The sequence below is a fragment of the Sabethes cyaneus genome, chromosome 1 (assembly GCF_943734655.1).
Source record: "Sabethes cyaneus chromosome 1, idSabCyanKW18_F2, whole genome shotgun sequence".
NCBI classification, from domain to species: domain Eukaryota; kingdom Metazoa; phylum Arthropoda; class Insecta; order Diptera; family Culicidae; genus Sabethes; species Sabethes cyaneus.
This window is the reverse complement of record NC_071353.1, coordinates 52630501-52656527: the sequence shown is the minus strand read 5'-3', so window position 1 is coordinate 52656527 and position 26027 is coordinate 52630501. Positions and strand designations below refer to the sequence as shown.

Here is a 26027-nt window from a genome sequence, read left to right as displayed (position 1 = left end):
ATGTGTGAGTATATCGGGGCCGGCCGGCTGCTGCTACTGGATCTGTGGAGGGGAAATCACTCGATCTACGAGCGGCTGCTACTGGAGCTGGCTGATGCTTTCGGGGAAGGCTGCTGCTTGCGGGGAACGCTGGCTGCCTTCGGCGTTGGCTGCTTCGTTCGGCTTGAGCTACTGCTGGCGGGGGAGCGACTGGTACTAATCGAGCAGATATGCTATAGCTCATGTGCGCGTCGAGCTTTTCGGGTAGTAGGTTGCTTTTACTTTCCGTAATCGACGAAAGGGTCCTGGTGGGACGCTTAACCGCGTGATTAAAATTGATAGTTTTTTGTTGATTGAACACTATTTTTTATTATTAATAATGTGAGTGTGTTTTAGGGGGTTCGTAATATCCATTCCCTCTGACCTAAGTGGTTCTGCGCTATTCTATTCTGGGAATGTACGTATTAGACGTAGCATGTCTTGGTACTTCATATACTGGCTTTTTTTAGAAAATTTCCGAACGATATACAAACATTATAATTTAAAAACCATCGAAAAAATACTGTGTAAATTCAGAAAACATAAATATCGCGCTGAAAAACCGTGTTAATTCAAAAAATCGTTTAAAAAAAACCGTGTTAATTCAAAAAACCGTTTAAAAAAAAACCGCGTTAATTCAAAAAATATCATAAAAAAAACCGTGTTAATTCAAAAATCGTAAAAAAAAACCGTGTAAAAAGAGACTTGAGTGTATACTATTTTCGGCAAAGTTGTGTATTTTTACTATTTGTACAATTTTGTAGTACACGAAAAAGTCATACAACAATTACAAAAAGAGCAAAAATAGAAAAACTGATTTTAGAAATTCATATACAATAAATAAGATTTTTCTATCTTCGCTGCAGAGATAGAAGGTTATTGTTTTTAGCAAAATTTCTTGTAATAATATGCTCTATAACTTTGCAGAACACATCAATGTGTTATATTGACACTGAAGAAAAATATTTTTTTTGTTTCACTTTTAGGGGCATTAAACAAAATTTTAATCCCTCCAGACGATAGAGCTTTCAATTTCTAGAAATTCTTCCAAAGGTTTGATAAACCTAAAACCAAGTTTTCTCAATCAAAACTCTAGTGCGCACGTTTTCTTTGGTTTGGGGCTACTGTGCGCGCGAGTAACTGTGTTAGAAAAGTTGGCGCGAATGTTCGAGGGTTAATATCTTTTGATCGGTAAAACCAACTCTTATGAAATTTTGCGTATATATTCGTAGTGTCAAAACCTCTCGTTTGATATTGAAATAATTGAAATTAGAAAAAATTATCTTAGTTAAAACCGTTATAAATTATTGTTAATTTTGGTGGGGTGTATACGGTTGCTCATAACTTTCAAATTAAACGTCCAATCAAAAAATCATTCAATAGTGATCTATTAGAATATATTACCTTTCAAATAAGACTAATAGCGCATTAATCGGTTTGGCCATCTTTGAGAAATAGGCGATAATTATTACCTTGTCAAAACAGGTTTTTTAAGCATAACTTTTAAACTACTTGTTGGTTTTTATAAAAATTCTTGAATGAAATTCTTGAAAATTCTCTCGGTTCTGCCATCTCTGAGAAACAGGCGATAGAAAAATCATTACAAACATAAACACAATTCGCCTCGGATCAATTACGTGTTTATTTTTCGACCAATTTTTAAACCTTTGTTATAGTATAACAAAGGTAAAACCCATAACTTCAGGACGGTTTATAAATTATCACTCAATGCATCCAATGTACCAAAAATAAACATAGCGTGTAATTTAGTAACCATAGTAAATATATTAACAACAACAAAGACTCAAACAGACAAAAACAAAATAATAACAGAGGAGTTGGATATGAAATGGAGAGGGTTACCTGGAAGGAGCGTCCAACATAGCTCTGGCTCTCTCAAGCTCCCACCTGGCGCCTCTACGCAGATCTAAGTCAAATGATGACGGTCGATGGCCTTACCCGGAAATGCTTCATGTGCTTACTGAAGCAACTAAGCTAGGAGGTGCGAACTAGAGCGCCTGTTCTCCAGGTGAAAGGCGGCTCATACAGCGTCTGTCTCGTAACGAGCGGCTGAATATGAAATGCTGTATCCCGCAAGCTATACCTAGCTATGGCAGACTCATCGGCGGGACGTAGGTATCGCGACCCCGGTGAGGTAGTATACCGAAAACTCAATTACCACGAACAACGAACAAAGAAATTCAGGACGGAACAATCGGTATAGGACACGGCAAGGGACAAGGAAACGATTAAGGGATAACGATTGAAAACTTGGTACCTGGAATGTCCGAACTCTCCATGAACCGGCACGGGATGGCTTGCTTGCTCGAGAGCTGCATCAACTCGGAGTGGAGATCGCTGCTATTCAGGTGGCCAAATTCCGGAGAAAGGGAGTTCCGTGCAGTAGACCCTATTGCAGGCACTTCTTTCAAGTACCACATCTACTACAGTGGCGGTAAGAAAGCAGAACATGGAGTCGGTTTCGTAGTGTTGGGAAAACAAAAGCAACGAGTTATCCGGTGGAGGCCCGTAGATGACCGTATATGCGTGTTGAGGATTAAGGGCAAATTCTTCAACTATAGCGTAATCAACTTATACGCACGAGTTTTACGACATGCTTGAGAGGACCTATGGAGAGTGCCCAAAACACGACGTGAAAATCATCATCGGAGATGCAAACGCGCAGATCGGGAGGGAGGAATTCTTCCGTCCAGTTATTGGAAGACACTGCATCTATCGACCAATGATAACGGTCCGAGGCTCATAAATTTTGCCGCGGCCAGAGGGATGGCCATCTGTAGCACCTACTTTCCACGTTTGAATATTCGGAAACACACCTGGAGGCATCCAAATGGAGACTCTAGCTCTCAGATCGACCATGTCTTGATTGACGGTCGACAATTTTCGGACGTTATCGATGTACGGTCTTTTCGTGGACCAAATATCGACTCTGACCACTATCTCGTAGTGAGTAAGATTCGCGCAAGGCTGTCGAACTCGGCGAAAGCTCGCACTGAGAGGACGCTGCGTTTCAACATCCAGCGGTTAACGCCAGACGGCGTAGCAGTGGAGAACGCCAGGAAGCTTGACCAGCGAATCACAGAACAGCAGGTAGCAGAAGAAGATATAAATGGGCTGTGGAGGAACATCCATGGTGCCATCCAAACAGCAGCGAGAGAGGTGGTAGGCACGACGCGTGGAACACAGCGAGGAACAGCTGGTTTGATGCCGAATGCCAGAGAGTGACAGACGAAAAGAACCAGGCCAGGAGTCTCATGCTCACTGCGGCAACGCGTCAAAACAGAGAGAGATACAGAGAGACTAGAGCTGCGGAAAAAAGAATCCATCGTCTAAAGAAACGCGAGTACGAGGAGCACGTGCTCGTCTGCGCAGAGGAGCGATACGCCAGCACACGGAGTTTCTATAAAACGGTGAGATGCAGGAATTTTCCCATGCATGTGATGTGCAATGATAGTGCTGGCAACCTGCTTACCGACAAAACGGCGGTAGCAGCCAGGTGGAAGGAGCACTTTCAGACACTATTGAATGGAGAGGTAAATGCGGAGATCAGCAGGGACAGGATAGAAATTGTAAGCGATGGTCAAGCTGTGGAGCCACCAACACAGGAGGAGGTTAAGAAGGCAATCAGTGAGCTGAAAAACGGGAAGGACGGTATCCCGGCTGAACTTCTAAAAGCGGGGAGCGAGCGGCTGCACGAAGCAATCCACCGGATCATTGTCAGCATCTGGGAGGAAGAACAAATGCCGGAGGAGTGGTTGGATGGCCTCATTTGCCCAATTTTCAAAAAGGGGCATCTACTGGAGTGTAAAAACTATCGAGGAATTACATTGCTCAATTCTGCCTACAAGGTGCTTTCCCGTATCCTGTTCTGCAGACTGAGACCGTTAGCGGAGTCCTTCGTCGGCGAGTACCAAGCAGGTTTTCGTGAGGGTCGCTTCACGACGGATCAGATGTTTACCTTGCGCCAGTTGCTAGACAAGTTCCGGGAGTATAACTTGCAGGCACACCATCTGTTTGTGGACTTAAAAGCGGCGTACGATTCAGTTAAACGAAATGAGCTGTGGCAGATAATGCTAGAACATGGTTTTCCGACGAAACTAGTTACGCTGATTCGTGCGACGCTGGACGGGTCCAAATCATGCGTTAGAATATCGGGTGAGACCTCAACTGCTTTCGTGACGTTGGATGGACTGAAGCAAGGGGATGCACTCTCTAACCTGCTATTCAACATTGCCTTGGAAGATGCATTACGAAGAACAAACGTGGAAAGGAATGGAACTATCATCACGAAATCTTACATGCTTCTTGATTTTGCGGATGACGTCGATATCATCGGAATCAACCGTAGAGCAGTGGAAGAGGCCTTCAGGCCCTTTAAAAGGGAAGCTGCGAGATTCGGACTTACCATTAATACCGCCAAAACGAAGTACATGGTTGCTGGTAAAGAACGTGGGAGCTCAAGTGGTGTTGGTGCCGAGGTGGAGTTAGATGGGGAACGATATGAAGTAGTGGAGGAATTTATATACCTTGGTACACTCGTGACATGTGACAACGATGTAAGCCGCGAAGTGAAACGACGAGTTGCAGCCGCGAATCGGGCTTTCTACGGATTACGTAGCTGAAGTCCCGTAGTTTGCAAATTCGCGCAAAACTGGCGCTCTTCAGAACACTAATCCTCCCGGTGGCCCTTTACGGACACGAATCATGGACGCTAAAGGAAGCTGATCGGCGAGTGCTTGAGGTTTTTGAGCGTAAAATTCTGCGATCTATACTTGGTGGCAAAATGGAAAATGGAGTGTGGCGCAGACGCATGAATCACGAGCTGTACCAAGTATACAAATATGCTGATATAGTGAAGGTAGTGCAATGTGGCAGGCTGCGGTGGACAGAACACGTGGCCAGAATGCCCGACGAAAGAGTAGCCAAAACTATTTTCAGCAGAGAACCAGAAAGAGGCCGTAGACTCCGAGGCAGACCCCGCACCCGGTGGGTGTGTGCTGTCGAAGACGATGCACGTTCAGCTGGTGTTTGTGGGGATTGGAGAACGGCAGCCCAGGACCGACGTACTGGAGGACCATAATTCGTTCAGCGCAGGATCGGTAACGGACCGTTGCCACTAAAGTAAAGTAAAGTAAGTAAGTAACAGAGGAGTTACGCAAAAACGACTACCTTGAACGGCTCATAAACAGATTAATCAATAGAAAACCAAAAGATAGAAACACAGACGCAAGGTTCCCAAGGTTAAGCGGAAAACCCCCTACCCCATCCTTTCCACTCTTTTCCCTCCATTCCCATAAAATCCTTCTTCATTACTTTCCCTTACCGTCTCTTCAGCAATTGTAGAACCATCGTTTCAAAAAATATTAATATATGCCTGACCGCATGTTAAGGGGACATGAACCTCCAAAAATTAAAAAAAAATCATTATTTTAATTTCAGATCTTTTTTTTTGAGTGTTTAACCCAAAGGGTCATTCACCATTTTCAGATTTTGATTCTGCAGTTTTTTCCGCTTTTTTTGGTGGAAGATTTGACCATGGAAGATTTGAAGTTTCGTAAACAAAACACAGCTTGAGAAAAACGAAAAAGAAGAAGAAAAGATGCCTGAAAAAATAAAATTTTCTCTTCTTTTCCTTTTTTTCTGGCTGTGTTTCGTTTACAAACCTCAAAAGTTATAAAAGCCTTTGCCAAGCTACTACCAACAAAACAAAACAAAGCTTGTTCCAATATGTTGTGTAGTTTCTGTGAAAAAGGTACATAAAGTTTGAATATCGTGGTTTTCCAGGAGCGGCGTTTTATTTCGCCGAAGTTGTTCCACGCCGCACTGCTTGCTTGCACTGCTTATGTGTATAATCGTTTTTCGGCCACTTCCCGTGGTCGGATCATTACAAATTTAGTGTCAAATTAAGTGGACTGGTACGTCCACTGCAGAATCAAAATCTGAAATAAAAAACCCGATTTAATCCACCTAGTGGTGAAAGGAACCTTTGTTATACGGTCTTACTTGGTATTTGAGATAGAAATCGACACGTTTTCGGAATACAATTCATCTATTGGTTAACGTTGCGTAATGCGTTGGTTTACATAAAATTTTTGAAAATTGAATAAGTTTACAAATTTTGAACAAAATAGGAACACTTTTAAATTTTGATAGATCCTTTTTTCATGTAATTGCTGAGTAAGGATAAGTAAGTTGTTATTAATTTGAGTAAGTGCAAATAAAAGTAAGTTGTAAGAGGAAATCTTATTCTTTAACATATACATTGCCTAGTAAAGGTCTAGTTTATAGGTTTTTGAACTATGCATAATTTCCTGTAATGCCATTCTATTTGATTCACATCAATAGAGTTTTCTTGAATAATTTTAATCAATTTTTATTAACCTTCGGTTACTCACGCTGTTGTATTTTGTACAACACGTGTAGGTTTTTCAACGCCATATTGTTATAAAGTTACAAATCGTTGTTTAACTAACGAATATTCTTCAATAAACTTATTCTGAGCAAAATGTCATAATTATTCTTTTTTTTTTTCCTGTATGGACTCATCACTGCGACCATTATGGTTAGATCTATTGTGATATCGCCCGGGTGTTTGTTGTATAACCCGCACTGCATTTATTTTGGCTATAGTCGCTATTGAGTGAGCGATATGCTTATTGAATTTTTTTTTTTTTTATGCGTGCTTGTGTGTAATTGGGTACCCTTCTTTCAATACTTTACTCTACTTTACCCACCTCGTTCCACATGACAGCGCACAGTCCCCAATTATAGTCATCCCTGGCGTAGCAAACCAGTGCATTTTTACTATAAGGGTCTCATTTTTGCACTGTCAATAGGTCATATCGGGATAATATAGAACTCAGCATGAAGGAAGGGCGATGAGGGGCCTGAGAATAAACCCATGCTAAAGTCACTTTGACATCGAATGGCCTGATTCTACTAAGATTCGAACCCATGACCATTCGCTTGTCAAAGCAGACTCGGTAACCTTGCGGCTACAGAGCCCCTCGTCATAATTATTCAATGCATTAATAATTTAAATTGTTGGAAAAATAGATCAGCATAAACCGCCATCACAGAAACGAAACAATCAGCATGCGAGGTGTACCGCAATTGACCCCAAGTGGAATTTTCTCTCGTTTCTTCATATGGAAAAATGGTGTCTGTATGCAGCAAAACTAGCCAATGTAAAATGTTTAAAATGTATCCGTCTGCTGGTAGTCGAGTAATTCGTAGTCAAAATTAAGGTATTTTTTATAATCAAAGTTCTACAGTTCCTAAACAAGCAAACATAGAGGTATACTATATTCAGCAAAGTTGTGTATTTTTATCATTTGTACAATTTTGTAATACAAGAAAAAGTCATACAACAATTACAAAAAGAGTAAAAATATAAAAACTGAGTTTACAAATTCATATACAATAAATAAGATTTTTCTATCTTAGCTGTAGAGATGGAAGGTTACTGTCTCTAGCAAAATTTCTTGTAATAATATGCTCTATAACTTTGCAGAGCACATCAATGTGTTATATTGACACTGAAGACAAATAATTTTTACCTTTGTTATACTACAGGGATACCTCGATATAAGACAACCTCGTTATAAAACAACCTCGATATAAGACAATTCGATATAAGACAATTTTTACCTCGATATAAGACAAATCCCTTTGACATTGTTGGTAACGACACCAGAGCACATTTTCCATTCCAAAAGTGTCGCCATAAATTTGTTCATTATTTCGAAATAATGCTAAAAATTGTAAACAACTAATAACTCAAACAATATTAAATAGTTCAAAAATCATAAACACACAACACAGAGCAAAATTGGTGACTGCTAATGCCAAATTTTTGTGAAAAAATCATGTTTCGATATAAGACAATTTCGATATAAGACAACTTTTTGAAATTATAAATTGTCTTATATCGAGGTATCCCTGTATAACAAAGGTTTAGGAATTGGTCGAAAAACACGAAATTGATCCGAGGCCCGGAGGGCCGAGCCACATATACCAATCGACAGGGTTCGACGAACTGAGCAATGTCTGTGTGTGTGTGTGTGTGTGTGTGTGTATGTGTGTATGTATGTGCGGGGCGCAACTTTTCTATCGCCTGTTTCTCGGAGATGGCTGAACCGATTTGTTCGCTATTACTTTTGTTTGAAAGGTATTATTGCCTAGTATATCACTATTGAATTGTTTCGAGGTCCGACATTTCGTTTAAAAGTTATAAGTAAAAAAGTAAAAATTACGTGACACAATTTTCTCCGGACCCAAATGACCGATTTCAACGATCTTGGTATCGAATGAAAGCTCTTGTTAACACTAAATTTTTCGGATAAATTTTATTGAAAACAAACAATCAGTTTAAAAGTTATGCTTAAAAAACCTGTTTTGACAAGGTAATAATTATCGCCTGTTTCTTAGAAATGACTAAACCGATTTAGACGCCATTAGTCTCATTTGACAGGTAACATAACCTAATAGATCACTATTGATTTGTTTTTTGATTTGACGTTTAATTTGAAAGTTATGATTAATTGAATACAACACATTAAAATTTACAATAAGTTATAACGATTTCATCAAGCATGATTTATCTAGTTTGAATTATTTTGGCTTCAAATTAGAGATTTTAACGCTACAAATATATCTGCAAAATTTCAGAAGAATCGGTTTTGCCGATCAAAAGATATTAACCCTCAAACACTCGCACCAACTTTTGTAATTCGGTTACTCGCGCGCACAATGGCCCAAAGCCAAAAAGACATGCGCATTAGAATTTTGACTGGGAAAACTTGGTTTTAGGTTTATGGAACCTTTGGAAGAATTTCTTGAAATTGAAAGTTCTATCGTCTGGTGCAATTTAAATTTTGATTAATCCCCCTAAAAGTGAAATAAACAAAATATTTTTCTTCAGTTTCAATATAACACATTGATGTGTTCTGCAAAGTTTTAGAACATATTATTACAAGAAATTTTGTTGAATACAGTAACCTTCTATCTATTAAGCGAAGAGAGAAAAATCTTTTTCATTGTATATGAATTTGTAAGATCAGTTTTTTCTATTTTAGCTCTTTTTGTAATTGTTGTATTCCTTTTTCATGTATTACAAAATTATATAAATAGTAAAAATACACAACTTTGATGAATATAGTATACCTTATGTTTGTTTGTTTAGGTACTGTAGAACTTTGATTAAAAAAAATGCCTTAATTTTGACCCCGAATGACTCGACTACCAACAGATACATTTTAACCGTTATGTGTTCGACAGGGTACCCGGGTACCTTTTCAGATTTCAAAGTAAGAAATTTTAAAGTTTTCTTCGACCCAGGATACTGAAACTCCGTGACATCTCAGAACTCGCTAAATTACAACTTTTTATAAAATAAGTTTTCATGTAGCATTTAAGGGGGAGGAAAGGGAGGGCTTCGAAATTTTTTACCCTTTAAGTGCTCGACAAGGGTACCCGGGTACCCACAAATTGAAATGCTTGTAACTTTGGCAATATTTGACCGATTTGGACCAACTTACCACCTAAAGATTCAGAAACTTATCCACTTTCAGTGGGGTTACAACAGAACCGAAGTGGTTTATCTGGTTTCCGGAAATCCGGTATTCCGAGGATGTGTTCCGGAATTAAAGCTAAAAATTGCTGAAAAGGATTTTTCTATCTTCGCTAAAGAGATAGAAGGTTACTGTCCACTGAAAAAATTCTTGTAATAATATGCTCTAAAACCTTGCAGAACTCGTAAATGTGTTATATTGAAACTGAAGAAAAATAAAATTTTTATTTCACTTTTAGGGGGATTAATAAAAATTTGAATTCCACCAAACGATAGAACTTTTAATTTCAAGAAACTCTTCCAAAGCCTTCATCAACCTAAAATCAAGTTTTTTACTCAAAAATGTAATACGCACGTTTATTTGGTTTTGAACCACTGTGAAGCCCCACGGGAATATGTTCCGGAATGGCCATGCCGGGGCAAAATCATCAGATAGAGTTAAAACAATGAAAAACGACCTTCCGGAGTAATTTCATGAATTTAGATACCCATATTGCCAGTGTTGCAATCCAAACAGTTCTGTGGCCACAGGAGGTCCCATGGGAACTTGTTCCAGAATGGCCATTCCGAGGATAAATCATTATACTGTTTTAAAACTATGAAAAATGATCTTTCGGAGTCATTTGAAGAATTTTGGATACCCATATTACTATGATTACATTAAAAATCTTAAAAAGCGCCTTAATTCCGGAACACACTCTCGGAATACCGGATTTCCGAGAACCAGATGAACCACTTCCGGTCCTGTTGCAACACCACTGAAAGTGGATAAGTTCCTAAATCTTTAGGTGGTAAGATGGTCCAAATCGGTCAAATATTGCCAAAGTTACAAGCGTTTCAATTTGTGGGTACCCGGGTACCCTTGTCGAGCACTTAAAGGTGTTGTTTTTGTCGAACACATAACGGTTAAACATTTTATATTTGCTGATTGTGTTGCTGCATACAGACACCATTTTTACAAATGAAGAAACGAGAGAAACTTCAAGGGCCAATCGCGGTACAACTCACATGCTGATTGCTTCGTTTCTGTGATGTCAGTTTATGCTGATTTATTTGCCCAACAATTTAAAGTATTAATGCATTGAATAATTATGACATTTTGCTCATAACAAGGTAATTGAAGAACATACGTTAGTTAAACAGAGATTTGTAACTTTATAACAATATGGCATTCAAAAACCTACACGTGTTGTACAAAATGCAACAGCGTGAGTAATCGAAGGTTAATAGAAATTGATGAAATTTATTCAAGAAAACTTTATTGATGTCAATCAAAAATAATGGCGTTACAGAAATTTATGCGTAGTTCAAAAACCTATAAACTAGACTTTTACTACGCAATGTATATGTTAAAGAATAATATTTCCTCTTATAACTTGCTTTTACTTGCACTTACTCAAATTAGTAACAACCAGCTTACCCTTACTCAGTAATTTCAAGAAAAAAGGATCTATCAAAATTTATAGGTGCTGCTATTTTGTTCAAATTTTGTAAACTTATTTAATTTCCAAAAATTTAATTAAAACCACGCCACGTTAACCAATAGATGAATTATGTTCCGAAGACGTGTCGATTTCTATCTCAAATAGCAAGTAAGACCGTATAAACAAAGGTTCCTTTCACCACTAGGTGGATTAAATCGGGTTTTTTTATTTCACTTTTAGGGGGATTAGTCAAAATTTAGATTCCACCAGACGATAGAGCTTTTAATTTCAAGAAACTATTCTAAAGGTTCGATAAACCTAAAACCAAGTTTTCCCAGTCAAACCTCTAGTGCGCACGTTTTCTTTGGTTTGGGGTTATAGTGCGCGCGAGTAACTGTGTTGCAAAAGTTGGCGCGAGTGTTCGAGGGTTAATATCTTTTGACCGGTACAACCAATTCTTATGAAATTTTGCATATATATTCGTAGTGTCAAAACCTCTCGTTTGATATTAAAATAATTGAAATTAGGTAAATTATCTTGGTTAAAATCATTATAAATTATTGTTAATTTTGGTGTGGTCTATACGGTTGCTCATAACTTTCAAATTAAACGTCCAATCAAAAAACCATTCAATAGTGATCTATTAGCATATATTATCTTTCAAATGAGACTAATAGCGCATAAATCGGTTTGGCCATCTCTAAGAAACAGGCGATAATTATTACCTTGTCAAAACAGGTTTTTTAAGCATAACTTTTAAACTACATGTTTGTTTTCAATTAAAAATTTCTGAATAATTTAGCTTTAATAAGGGCTTTCATTTGATACTAAGATCGTTGAAATCGGTCATGTAGTTCTAGAGAAACCCGTGTCACGTATTTTTCACATTTTTGTTTATAACTTTTAAACGAAACGTCGTGTCACGAAGCAACTCAATAGTGATCTACTAGACAATAATACCTTTCAAACAAAAGTAATAGCGAACGATTCGGTTCAGTCATCTCTGAGAAACAGGCGATAGAAAAAATCATTACATACATACACACACACACACACACACACAGACATTGCTCAAATCGTCGAACCCTATCGATTGGTATATGTGACTTGGCCCTCCGGGCCTCGGATCAATTTCGTGTTTTTCGACCAATTTTTAAACCTTTGTTATAGTATAACAAAGGTAAAAATAATGATTTTTTCAAAATGATTTTTTCAAAATTTTTAGTCGTTCATGTCCCCTTAATAGTAATAAATATAACAACGTAAACATATGATTTACCAGTAAGTCAAATCAATATTATATACCCAATTAGAAATCGTAACTAAATTCTGATTAACGTAAACATTATGTAGCAAAACAAATTGTACCAAAATTCAAAACCAGAGTACAGTATTGTCTGGTTTTGAATTTTGGCTAAAAGAATTTAGACAAAGACGATCAACACTTTGTAAGTAAGAAACAAATTATAACTCAGCCTAAAATCAAGCGTCTACTATAATTCAATGACTGAACCGCCAAAACCACAATCATTCGATACATATATATCAGTCGAAAAACACCAGTTAACTAAGTCTTTTGTTCATGCGCAAATTATACCTAGGATAGTTTGTCAATTGTTGCCCACCACCCAGTTGTTGCCCACTTCTCTGTTTTTGAATAATATCTGAGAATATCTATATTATCGCAGCACTATAAGCAATCAATACACAAATATATGTCATTACCTTCAAATATGTGTAATTTAATTGTTTACACATATTTGAAGGTAATGACATATATTTGTGTATTGATTGCTTATAGTGCTGCGATAATATAGATATTCTCAGATATTACTCAAAAACAGAGAAGTGGGCAACAAACACCATTAAACACCATTATTAGCAAACAAATATTTGGAATAAATAAATTACCTCATAAAATCCAACTCTTAGTAGAGCCAAAATACTTCGAAAGCTTACAGTTTGGATTAAGAAATAACTCATCAAATTTAAGATTTTAGATCTCAATAAAAAGCATATTTTCCCCATATTACTTTCTATGCCTTTCAAAATACCCACATTCATAATGTTTGATTAAATAAATAACTAGGTAGGGGTTTTTCTATTTTCCGTCGTAATAAGTAAAGCCATTCTAATGTTCATCATTTTTTGGATGGATTTAATGAATACTCCAAAAGTTCTTGTGCTGATTTGATTAAAACACACTTACCTTCCGATCCGTGAACTTTGAAATCACTGAAAAGCGACTATTACGGCATGACAAATGTTATTCTACAAAATTTCTGCAGATCGGGAAAGTTTTCCTGGCTGTAGAAGAACAACAGTGCCTTACGTAAGTTATTTTCATTTATGAATGACGGAAATAACGATTAGTCGACATTGTCTTCCTCGTCGCACGAAAATCGTAGGAAATTTGGCTGGTAGGACTTCTTTTATGATAAAAAGCATTTAAATAGATCTCAGCTCACTTTGATTCATCGCATATGATAGACAACTAACTAAAATATTAGGGAATAACTAGTTTTTTTAATAATTTGTGTTGGATAGGACGGGAATAGGCAATTATGACGATGTAGCAACATACCCTATATTATTATGTTATAAGACTATTTGCTATTTACATAACAGGACATTTATAACGCATAATGACGACATCAACATAGACAAGACAAATAGGTTTTCGTCTATTGTAAGTACACTGAGAAAAATCTGTTTGTAAAATGTCCGTAAAATGTCGCTCAGATTAATGTGTGAATATTTATATTTTGTGTACCCCTTCCCATACAGACCTTTTGAAAATGACAAAATATATTGTCGAAACGTTAAGGGATTAGAAATATTTTGTTTTAATTTTCATATGACTGATCTAAATCCAAGTTGATGAAAGACCTGAAAGCGGCTTTCGACAATTTGACCATAAAGTATTACTCCGTACATTTTGGCAGATTCGTGTTGTGGTTGTGGCAAAGCAAAGCCATAGGTAAAAACGTCCTGTTGAGGACTTGACCCTTCTTTATCGACAGACTTCGCAGCCGGTTATTAGAGTACAGGATAATTACGGGGGCCAGTGTAACGATCCTACTGACTCTATGGCAGCACTTCCCAGCCGAGATTCGAACATACGACGACTGGCTTGTTAGGCCAGTATCGTATCCCGAAGCTAACTGGGCGGGCAAGTAAATACTATTCATTAAGACAAAATTATCAAATGAATTATAATGAATAAATAAATTAGATGAAAATGATGAAACGTTAGGATTTTGGGTGTTCATGGAAGTGCTGAAAACTGTGGGCTAGGTAGAGCAGACCCGCGAAAGCCACCCCTAACGAATCTGACCGGATATACTTTAGATACCATTGCCCAGCTTTATTTTATCCAATTGCTTGCAGTCCAGTAGCTTTAACGGTTGACCATTGAATCCCCTGAATCAGTCAACTCCAGAAGGTCGTTGGCACTTAGACTAGGATCACTGACTACACCGTCATTCTCCAGCACGCTACGCTGGCCGTAATGTATACGTGGTATTCCCGCAAAAATACCTTACCAACCGAAATCAGTAATTGCTTATTTGAGATTTGAGACCGAAACATCCAATTTGTTTCGCCGTATTTTCAGAATCTTAGTCAGCTGAGTATTGATTAGCCAGATCTCGAGATATTATTTGTAAAAGATTTGGAGACTTCATTTTGGGCTGGAAAATACACACCCACGGTGTTGTATATCAGGAATTAATAATTCTGCACCAAATTTTCAAAAGGGCCAATCTGCAAAATGTAAATAAACCGAGTGAGGGTTGTCTTTTGCTGGAGCATATGAAAGAAACCCTCACTCGGTTTGTTTGCATTTTGCAGATTGACCCTTTTGAAAATTTGGTGCCGAATTATAGGTTAGGAACACTTTAGATCTTTCCCGCAAAGCATAACAACGGCAAGCTGTAACTAGCAAACTGTTGCTCGTACTTAAAGAAATGGTAAAACTCATGCAATTCATTCTATGTTCATTCAAATTTCAATCAAACCGTGAGTTCCTTCCAGCGCAGGCGTATCACTAATCGACTCTATTGTAGAAAATCATTGCAATCCTTCCGATTGAAGAGCCGAGCTTTTACTAGTTATCATTCTGCTTTGCATCGAAAAGGACGTCAGTCTAATGATTCTGTACTATTTTCATTGTTTTTATTGTTTATACTTGCTTTTATTGTTTCCTGTTCCTTAACCGTCATCACTTCCGTTTTCTGCACGTTTTCATTGTTTTCATTGTTTTCTTGTTCTTCGCAATCCTTTTTGTCACTCTCTTTTCATCACACACACGTGGGCATTTTGGTTCGCGTCGTTGCACGGAATAACATGTTTCTCCGCTATTTTTAGCAGGCTGCATGTGCCGTTCGTCCGTCGATCACAGTGGTGACAAAAAGGTTCAGCGGAGAGAGCAGTCGAAGAAGCATCAAAGCCCCGTTGGTCGACCGACTGTACGTAATATCGGTTCGAGTGAGAACCACACACATCTCTAACGTTTAGGTGAGGAGTAGGTTCACAGAAGTGATATCCTTTATGTTCGGCTTGTTAAGCAGAATGGATGGCCCCCTTGTCCGGTACCTATATCGTTTCCCGCCGTAGCACCTAGGTGGCATGTGGGAATCTGAATGAAATGTTATGTTTTACCTGTTGTGTTGTTTGTTTCTGATTTTTTGTTGTTGTTGTTTCTCTTCGTTGCGCACCAGCAGAGGCTCGGTTGTGGGAAAAAATCAACACTGGAACTACGAAGCAGACTAGCTGCGAAGTGTTGTCGAATGAGAAATGGGTCATTGGGGGATAATTTGCTGATGGAAGTAAGCTGCTCAGTTTGGTGGTGTCCTACCGGACGGCAAAAAGCTCGCTGCGTAGCGACAACGACGACGCTGCGGCGTCCTAAATGAGAAATTGATGAGTCTAATGGAATTTCGTGATTGCCGTGTGACACGCCACCATGGTATTCATGATTGTTTCCGATGTAGTCGCTTTGATGCAGTCACCCGAAGCCGATACCGGATCGGTGAAATTGAGATTGAAATTGTGAGCAGCCGGATATAGCAAGCAGAATGCATGTAGAGCTTATTTTGGCAAATGGGAAAGAGTTGTGCTTCGTTTTTTGTTCGAAACCTTTTTTGTTTAGAACATTCTTTTCTGAAAAGTTCAATTCTGTCGAATGAAATAAAAACATAACAAATGAACAATAAATCTATTTTTTACTTGTCACTTTGCTACGCCTCTGACGGTAGCTCAGAAAGGCACCGAAAACAGTGATTAATTCCAGTTGTGCTCCGCTACACATCAAAAATCGAAACAAAATCGCATCGTTTCGAAACAGGAAATAATCCGCCATCCTTCTTGGTGCATTCGCTTGCATATCCTGAATAGAGCCAGTAAGCGCAAAAATAGCAAATTCAACAACTCGGTGACTTCGCAAACGCAAACAGACAGTCAACCGTTCGGTCATCAATCTTACTCAACAAATAGTCCAACTTTAGAATTAACGATGCTGACGTTTACCTGCTGCTGCATATCCTACTAGTAGGTACCAACTGCGCCAGTACCAGTGCTTTACTTTGCCATGGTCGCGATTCCATAGAAATACCCGTTCCAATCTGCTGAAAAGGTACTTTTTGTCGAATAATTGAAAGTTCAATTGAGAAACCCAGAGTTGTCCCACTAGAGAGTGATGGCATTTTTTTTTATTACAGTCAGTGGCCAATGCAACAATGGAAGAAGAATGCGTCATGTCAAAAAGATGGTTTAGGAATGCAATCAATATAGAAGATATATAGTTTTCAAGTGATTAATGGACCTAGAGATAGCACGGGTAAGACCGGCACCCCTAGAATTTTAGTAGAAAGTATTAATTAATTGAGTGTTTAAACACCTAAAATAACTATAACTTACAACTTCATTGAATGGTGTCAGTTCTGTTGTCGGTCTCGATAATGTATAAGATCCTGTACTGGAATGCCTGTAGAGGTAGCACCCAGCGCTCAGTTCGAGCACACGGATGTACGAGAAAAAAATATGAAGGTCTGTACCTAGAGACACGAACGAGGGGCTCACGTTGAACTACGAATCCAGCTTCAATTCGACAAAGCTTGACAGTTTGCAAGGTTGGGAAATGGTTGGATAATGCGTAAAACATACCCCATAGTACTCCTTAGCCTCTTATCCAGCAATTTCTATCCCTACCTCCACGCGGGACTAGCCGGAATTTGAGCAACCTTAGCGGAGATCGGGTAGCCAACCTCGTTGAAAACTAAGGTCGTATACAAGCAGGGCAGGACGCACAGTGTTGTCTGTACACTGTAAGATGGCAGCCCCATCATGAGATTCGGTAGCGTAGGCCCTAGTACGGCTACCTATCTAAATCCAAAGACAGGAAAATTATACTCGGAACATTCGGCATGGACGAAGGCGACGAAATAAGGGCATGAAATAAGGAAACTTGGTACCAACCCAAGCAACCAAAAGTTCGGATTTCACTTAAGGAACGAACTCGGAAGTTCATATTTGGTTCAAATTTAGTTCCATAGGACTTTCTTGCTGAACAACATGATACTACATTTCCAAACCGAACTTGATTCCTAATAAAGTACCGTTAATATTCGTAGCAACTTGAAAGTTCATTATGCGACTTGAAAGTTCAACCTGCGAATTGAAAGTTTAACGTGCGACTAGAAAGTTTAACATGCGATTTGAAAATTTGAAATTGAAGCGAAACTTCGACGCAAACACTGAAACGGCGTTTTGATTGAATAGTGAATTTTTTCTCCGGCATTAAAACAAAAAATGGATTTTTCTAAAACAATAAAAAGAAATGGTTTGTTCTATGCCTGCGGTAAAGCGAGTGGTGGTTACATTGGTATGGGTTGTGGCTGCAGCGGTGCGGCGTTAACCAAGACCAAGGTAAAGGCAGACCTGCAATATCCAGAACCTGCATGTTTTGAAAGCTCACAGGATTCTGGTTAACTTTTTTCTTGCGATGGCTGTTGGCTGGCCGCGCACCTGATGAGGACTCACCGGAGAGTTTCTCACATAAGCCTATCGCCTCATCGTAGGACCGGATGCCATTCCGCTTGATCGTACATTTATATTTTAGCCTTGCTTTTTTGGGGGTGATGTTGATATCCCGAAGCATTTTTTTCACTCACTGTGAATTGCATTCATAGTCTCGACTACGGCAAACGGCATATCTGTAATCAATGAAGCTGTAATTAATTTTGCGTCAGTCAATATTGTTTGCATTGTATATAATTACTAACCTGGATTTTGCGAAAAATGCAGAAAAAATTACCACTTGGTACTGCTGAAACATTCAAAACAAACTGGTGAACTGTCAAACGCAAGTTCACATAAAGCCTCGCGCGTATTTTTTTCGAACCATCCAGTTCGAAAAATGTTTCGCGCGTACTTTTTCTGAACTGTCACGTTCGGATGAAGTTTCGCGCGTACTATTTCAAAACTTTCACGTTCGGATGAAGTTTTGCGCGTACTATTTCTGAACTTCAAGTTCAGATTATGACTTTCAAGTTCAAAAAGAAACGAGGGGCTGTCCTTGATGTTACAGTAATTGAGAAATCAGTACATCGAGTGCAATTTATGCAGATCTCATATTTCAGCAATGGAGCAGTGGTATGTGTCTAGGTTACCAAGAGGAGTACTCGAGTTCGAAACTCGAGGCATGTTATGAAAATAAATTAATATTAATAAACAATCTTTATTCTTCTGATCTATAGGTTTCGATCTAAGCTTATCATTAATAACCAAAACAAATGGTTTAGTTAAGGAAAAAACAGGGAAAAGTGGAAAATTACTTTTTAATTTTGTGCTAACCGAAGTTTTTTTTCGAGCTGAACAGCGTTCTATACAGCGACCTAAGCAAACTTTTTGCGATCTTTCTGGTTCTGTTTGAAAGTTGTTTAGCATTCCTACTTGAAACCTGAAAGTACGGTTAGTTGCTTAAAAACTAAGCTGAATAGAATTCTATTCATGATAATTTGGGTAGCTGATTAAGCTAAAAATCCACTTTTATCGGAACTTTTGGTTGCTTGGGAAGAACTGAAGATCGCTAAATTTCGTTGGTGGCGACAGGGTGCAGCTCGGTCAGTTAGAACACCGAAAGTTTGGCATCGTAGAACTGCAGGAGATCTGTTGCAAATGCGAGAAGGCGTGGAGGATCCGTGACAGTAAAGCCGAATTTTACCATAGGTTGCGCACCAACACGAACGCCTCATCGAGGGCCGGTTTTAATCGAACATTACAAACGTACGCTCCCTACGGGGTGCATATATCGACTCGAGATGCTTCGGCCCTCAAAAATTGGATGGAGTATGATACGCTCGGCCGTCAACGAGGCTGCAACCACGGTGCTAGGAGTGGAAACCTTGAGTGCACGAAATGATGGGTTTAATAGGGAATGCCAACAAGCGATAGAGAGGAAAAAAAGAGCTTCGAAAATTCTTCTAAGCATATCCACGAGAGAAAACTTGGCCAACGATCGACGAACGCGGAATGAGTTGACCACGATCCTGATGAGAGTAAAGCGCCAGAAGGAGGACAGAGATCATGAAGAGCTGGAACAACTGTTTTGGGCTAATAACACGCGCAAGTTTTTCGAGAAGGTGAACCAAACTCGTAGAGGCTACACACCTATACCTGACATATGCAGGAGGGAGGGAGGAGGGAGGGGATCTAATAATAAACGAGCGCGAGGTGGTCGACATGTGGAAGCAGTTCTTCGATGAGTACCTCAACGGCGATATAGCAGAAGGAGACGCAACGGAAGTTAACCTAGGAGTGCCGACAAACGACAACAGCGTGGCGGTTGCGATTTCGAAGAGATCCGGCGAGAAATCGGTCAACTGAAGAAAAATAAAGCCACTGGAAGAGATAGACTCCCGGCAGAACTCGACAGAAATGGCCAAGAATCGCTAGCAACGGCACTTCACTGGTTAATTTCTAGGATTTGAGAGGAGGAGAAATTACCGGAGGAGTGAATGGAAGGTGTAGTTTATCTCATCTGCAAAAAGAGCGACCGGCTAGATTGCTGTAACAACCGCGGCATTACGCAGGTCAAGAACAACAAACCCGATGACGTGAGAGGAGCTTCAGGATCTTCTCGAAAGGAAAGTGCCAGGAATTAACATAAAGATAGTCATCGGGGATACAAATGCACATGTCGGACGCGAAGAATTCTTTCGTCCCGTTACTGGTAGAGAAAGCCTCCAATCCTACCACAAACAACAATGACTTGAGGCTAATCAACATCGCTACAGCTAAAGGAAAGGATATGTGTTGTACCTATTTTGAACAACGGAATATTCAGGTTTAACTCTCAGACGATTTTCAAGCAAGTCTCTGGATTCTATTACATTTCCCGTTGTGATCGGAACCCTAACAACAGCCGCAAATCAACTGGCTGAGTGATCGCTTGCTCTTTTTGTGTGCCTTATACATCCCACCTGATCGTGTCCGTGATAACGATCTAACTGACGCTCACTGCCAGTCAGTTTACTCAGTTATGAGGGACGTTACGCCGCCGTTATTTTGGGCGACTTCAATCTGCCAGATATCTCGTGGAAACCTGCCCTTAGCGGTTTCCTCTATCCTGATTCTGAAAACTCTACGATCCATGCCGGTGCAATTAATCTTCTTGACAACTATAGTGCTGCAATGGTTCATCATGCCGTCAACGAGAACAATCGTTCCTTAGACCTCCGCTTCGTAAGCTCACAGGACTAGGCCCCATTCGTCTCAGCGGCTCCATGTCTGTTGATCAAGAGAGTTCCACACCATCGTCCTGTGATCGTCTGCATAGTAGATAAACTCCTTCAGGATTTCGATGAATGTCCAACTGCTATCTCATATAATTTCTGTACAGTTGATCAACAAAGCATCAATGATTTGTTGTCTAGTATTGACTGGGCAAACACACTAGATCCCGACAACATTGAAGCCGCTGCCCAGACCTTCACTCATGTCTTGATATATGCTATCGATCGACATGTACCGAAAAGTAGTCTCCGTAGTACATTTCATCTCTCTTAGCACACGAATGAGCTACGCAGGCTGATGTCATATAAAAGAGCAGCATTAAGACGATTCATGAAATTTCGTACGCTTTCACTAAAATTCCTCTATACGAGGATAAACAATTTATACAGACGACTGACTTGTTAGGCTTCGTACACAAATTACGTAACGCTTAGAGGGGAGGGAGCGGTGGAGGAGTAGGTGAGTCATGAGAATAGTTACGTAACAAATTTATGAATACCAAAGAGGCAGTTGCCAAACGAGGATAGGATGTGTTGGAGGTGGAAAACAGTGAATCGGTTTATACTGATGAAAATTCTGGTACAAAATTATGGTTTGTAGCTGAATGAGATAATCCTATTAAATTTCCAGTTACATATTACGGTTCAAGACCATTTAAGCTGAACATGAGCCGATGGCCGATTGTGGTTTTTAATATGAAGCTCTTGCTGATTTAGTTGAATTCTTTAAAAATTAAATTAAATATGCGGTTTATGCCATTTTCATTCAATGTTGAGTACCAGGGGGGGGGGGGAAGAATTGGTTAACGTTACGTAATTTAATGGGGGGGTTGTGCCAAGCGTTACTTAATGTTACATAGGGGAGGGAGGGGGTCAAAAAACCGGAATTTTTGCGTTACGTAATTTGTGTACCACGCCTTATTGCTTTTCGCGGTATCAACGCAGTGTTCAACGAAAGATTGAAGCATCACCCGAAGTCTTTCTGGAATTACGAAAACGAGCAACGCAAAGAGTCCGGGCTCCCATCATCAATGGAATACAACGGGGAAGTTGCTGCCACTCAGGATGCATGCCGTTTCTTTTCCAAGCAGTTTGCAAGTGTTTTCACCAATGAGGTATTGAGCGCGGACCGTGTTGCCCTAGCAGCCAACAACGTTCCAATATATGGTCATACGCTGGGTGCCATTGACATCAATGTCGATATGATTTCGAAGGCTGTTACCATGCTCAAGTCATCCTTCAACCTTGGACCTTATGGAGTACCTTCTGTATTCCTGAAGAGCCACATAGACTGCTTGCTGACACCGCTGCTTCGTTTATTTCAAATGTCCATCTCCAGTGCGATTTTCCCGTCGTGTTGGAAATTTGCACATATGTTCTCTGTACACAAAAAAGGAAGTAAACGAGATGTAGACAACTATCGAGGCATCACATCGCTGAATGCAATCTCGAAACTGTTTGAGCTGGTGTTCATGGAACTTCTGCTTTCCCACTGTAAGCAATATGTAAGTGCTGATCAACATGGCTTCACGTTCCAGCGTTTTACCACTACTACTCTGCTGTGTCTTACATCATACATAACGGAGGGTATCGCACAACGAGCTCAAACAGATGTTTTGTACATCGAGCTGTCGACAGCCTTTGACTAGGTAAACCACGCCATCACAATTGCAAAACTACATGTTAGCGGCGACCTTTTGCTCGTATCTCACCGATCGACAGCTGGTGGTTCCCGTTGAAGTTTATCGATCCGATAGCTATCCAGCCTCATCAGGTATACCTCAAGGAAGCCACCTAGGTCCTCTGATTTTTCTGCTTTATTTCAACGACGCTAATTTGGTCATTAAGGGCCAACGACTCTCGTATGAAGCTGATCTTAAAATGTACTTCCGGATCCGCTCGACTGACGACTGTCACTTTTTTCAAAATCAACTCGAGGCCTTTGCCACTTGGTGTGACGTGAACTGTATGATAGTGAACCCGCAGAAGTGCTCAGCAATCCCATTTTCCCATAAGAAAGACCCGATCCTGATCCGATCCACCTTCCGCTCGAACACGGCAAGGACGCGTATATCCTCTGTGAGCAGTGTCATGGCTTCAAGTCCATAAAGAGCTACCGGTTTAATAAGGGTTTTGTACATCGTCAGCTTTGTACGGTAGCGTATACTTTCTGGTCGTAGCGTCCGAACAAAATAATATTCTTAGGTTATATAAATGATGAGACATAGCGTACACAAAAAGAGCTGCATATACTCTAACTCCACCTGTTGAAGAATGTCTGAGTTATTTTCCCTACTATATGGCAGGTGAAGATCACTTGTACCACCTTCCCAAAGACCACAGCTTTCTAGAAAGTCTAACGTAAGATATAGCCCATACACGATTTAAAAAAACGTGTTACTTCGAAAAATAATGTTAATAACCATCACGTTGAACTAAAAATTGTTATAAACAACCGCGTTATTCCAAAAATCATAGAAAAACCGTGTAAAAAGACACTTATAGGTAGGTATATTAAGAGTATATAGGTATAGCCCTCCTTTTAATGTTAATACCGTGGACCCCCGTTCGTTTGACCGTTTTTAATCTGAACACTTTTTAATTTGAACCCCGTTGGTTTGCACGACGTGCAAATTAAAAATGGTTCAAACGTCATTCTCAATATGACATCATTTGCTTATGCAGACAATGCACATAAACATGATTCTTTTGTGCTGATCTACGTGCTTAATCTGTTTCACATTGCTTTTTCCCAACGATTATGGTAGAAATCCGATCGGAGAATGAAATATTCGCTGCTTGCAATTGCCAACTGAATCAAACCACCAAACAATAACAAAGAGTAGGGCAGCCAGTTTACACAAGTTCCAGCATATTTAGGGCTACCAGTTGTTCAAATTAAAAACTAACCCCGTTAGTTTGCATGAGGAATCGTTCAAACGAACGGGGGTCCACTGTACTATCGTATCAGGTATCAGCATCTTTGCCACGTTCCTCACAATCATACTATGGACCTTTCCATAGATTTTGTATAGAGATATCAAATTTGAATATTATTAGGTCGAAGAGAATTACAGAATGCGTAAAACGGTACGTATGTAAACACGTTAAAAGGTATGACGACTTCAAATAATAAAGTCAGTGACGTACGTTCAATAAAGTGCTTATAATAATCGCTTTTAGTGAAATTAGAGTGCCAGAATCGGTAGGTGTCTTTACCTACTACGACGGAAATAAGCACTAAATCTTAATTATTTTAGTTTTCATTTTTGTTTTCATTGTACCAAGGGTGATTATATGGAAAATAATCTATTTTTGGTGCAAAGACAACCAGACCATATCACTAGCTGGATAGAAGAAAGTTATTTTATATATCAAATCCAACCTCATGTCCGGTGGATGGGTGACAAACGATACGTTGTACTCAATCCATTACTCCTATGACCACTTGATTGTCATTGAATTTGACTTTCTGACACATATTTATCGGCAATCGGTAAGGTCGTTTATCTTTTCCCGCACAAGCTGGACCACGCTTTGCGCGCGCTGGTTTGACTTCACTCGTAGCATGTTGTATCGCCTATCGGAAAGATATAATCTCTGAAATAGGCGAAAGCAGATAACAGCAGAAGCATACTTTAGTGTTTGCGTGAAACCGAAATGCACTGCCGAGGCAGTTTACGATCAAATACGTCCGGTAACGGAAGCAAATTATGCTGAGGATATTCCGAGTGACATTGCTGCTGCTGGTTGTAGCAGAGCAATCGTTGAAAAGTTTCGGTTTGGATGCGATTTGCGAAAGAATTGATTTTAACGAAGCTTCTACGCTGAGAAAAATGCACGAATGTTCCGGATCTGTTACCAAACAGCAGTTCAAAGTACTTCCTTACGTCAATACAGCAGTGTTCAAACCGTACCGTGAGAATGTGCAATACTATTTGGGTAGTGTAGTAACCGGAGTGAGCTGTTGCGAAAGTGTTGAGAGCTTTTACATGCATGAATTCACAGAGATTCGTCTTATCTATCAGTTAAGATTTCGCACTTCGTCGATGCTTACGTTGAGAATTTTGGACACGAAGTTAATTGAAGCTGGCCAACCAGCGGTAGTTCAACAGTTGACATTGTCGAACGCTACCGATGACTGGGCTTTATTCGTCGGAAAAGTTGAACGAGAAATTCGTGAAGCAAAATTACAAATCGAAGTCGACATGAGCAGTGATGCCGATGTGGCCATGGAGTACGTGACGGTATTCAACTCTCAAGTTGAGGAACAGTTTTGTAAGGAGTTGAACGAGGACTACACGTCTCCTTCAACGGTACCGACGACGACGATAAGATCAACAGCATCAACAACAACTACAACAACAACAACAACAACAACAACAACAACAGTTACACCCACAACTTCAACAACGAGTACCATAACTTTTTTTCCGATTACAAGCAGTAGTTCAATCGCTTCAACAACCTCAACCACAATTTCGTCTACTCCATCAACAACCACTACTCCTACAACAACAGGCTCAACCAACATTCCTACTTCTACAAAAAGTACTCCAACTGCCGCTTCTTCCACGGAAGACCTAGAAGAAACTCAGTCGATTCTCCCCATCACGATGCCAACGCCCCAGCCATTAGTTCGAACTCGATCCGATGTTGCTTGGATCGCTCTAACGGGAGTCTTTCTAACCCTGTGCATTCTAACGACCGCCTGCGGAGCCTATCTGTACTGTAGTGGAAAGCAAATCGATCGCACAATAAAGCAACAGTTTCCAGTTAAAAACACTAACCAGCAGCGGGTCAACAACACCTACAACCATCCGAGACCTCTGGATCAAACCATTCACCGTAAGCTACAGCAGCAGCTCAAAAATCGTCTGCAGCAGCAGCACCAGCAGCAGCAGCCTGACTGCGAATGGGACACTGGCTCGATTTCACACAAGTTTCCTCCAACCTCCAGTGTGAACCTCTATCGACCGCAAGAACGAGACGAAGTGCATTTTCGGAACGATATTAATGAGATCAAGTACAAGCATCGTTTGAGTAAATTTTGACGGAGACGATTGGGTTCCGTTTCGTGTTAAATTTGTTATTTCTTAAAGATAAGAGCATTAGTTCGTAGAAGTTGTGTGTATTTACGTGTTTTGTTTTCGCTCGGACAAGATAAAGGCTAGCTTGATTACGAGGAAAAAAAGTTTT

At 39.8% G+C, this 26027-nt stretch overlaps 1 protein-coding gene across 1 annotated transcript; it reads left to right on the top strand.

Annotated features, from left to right (window-relative positions):
- Positions 1–22477, top strand: LOC128745690 (uncharacterized). Its single transcript, XM_053842768.1, has 2 exons — positions 1–223; positions 21774–22477. The coding sequence occupies exons 1-2, from the start codon at positions 1–3 to the stop codon at positions 22475–22477; spliced, it is 927 nt and encodes a 308-aa protein (XP_053698743.1).
- The last annotated feature ends 3550 nt before the right edge of the window (positions 22478–26027 follow it).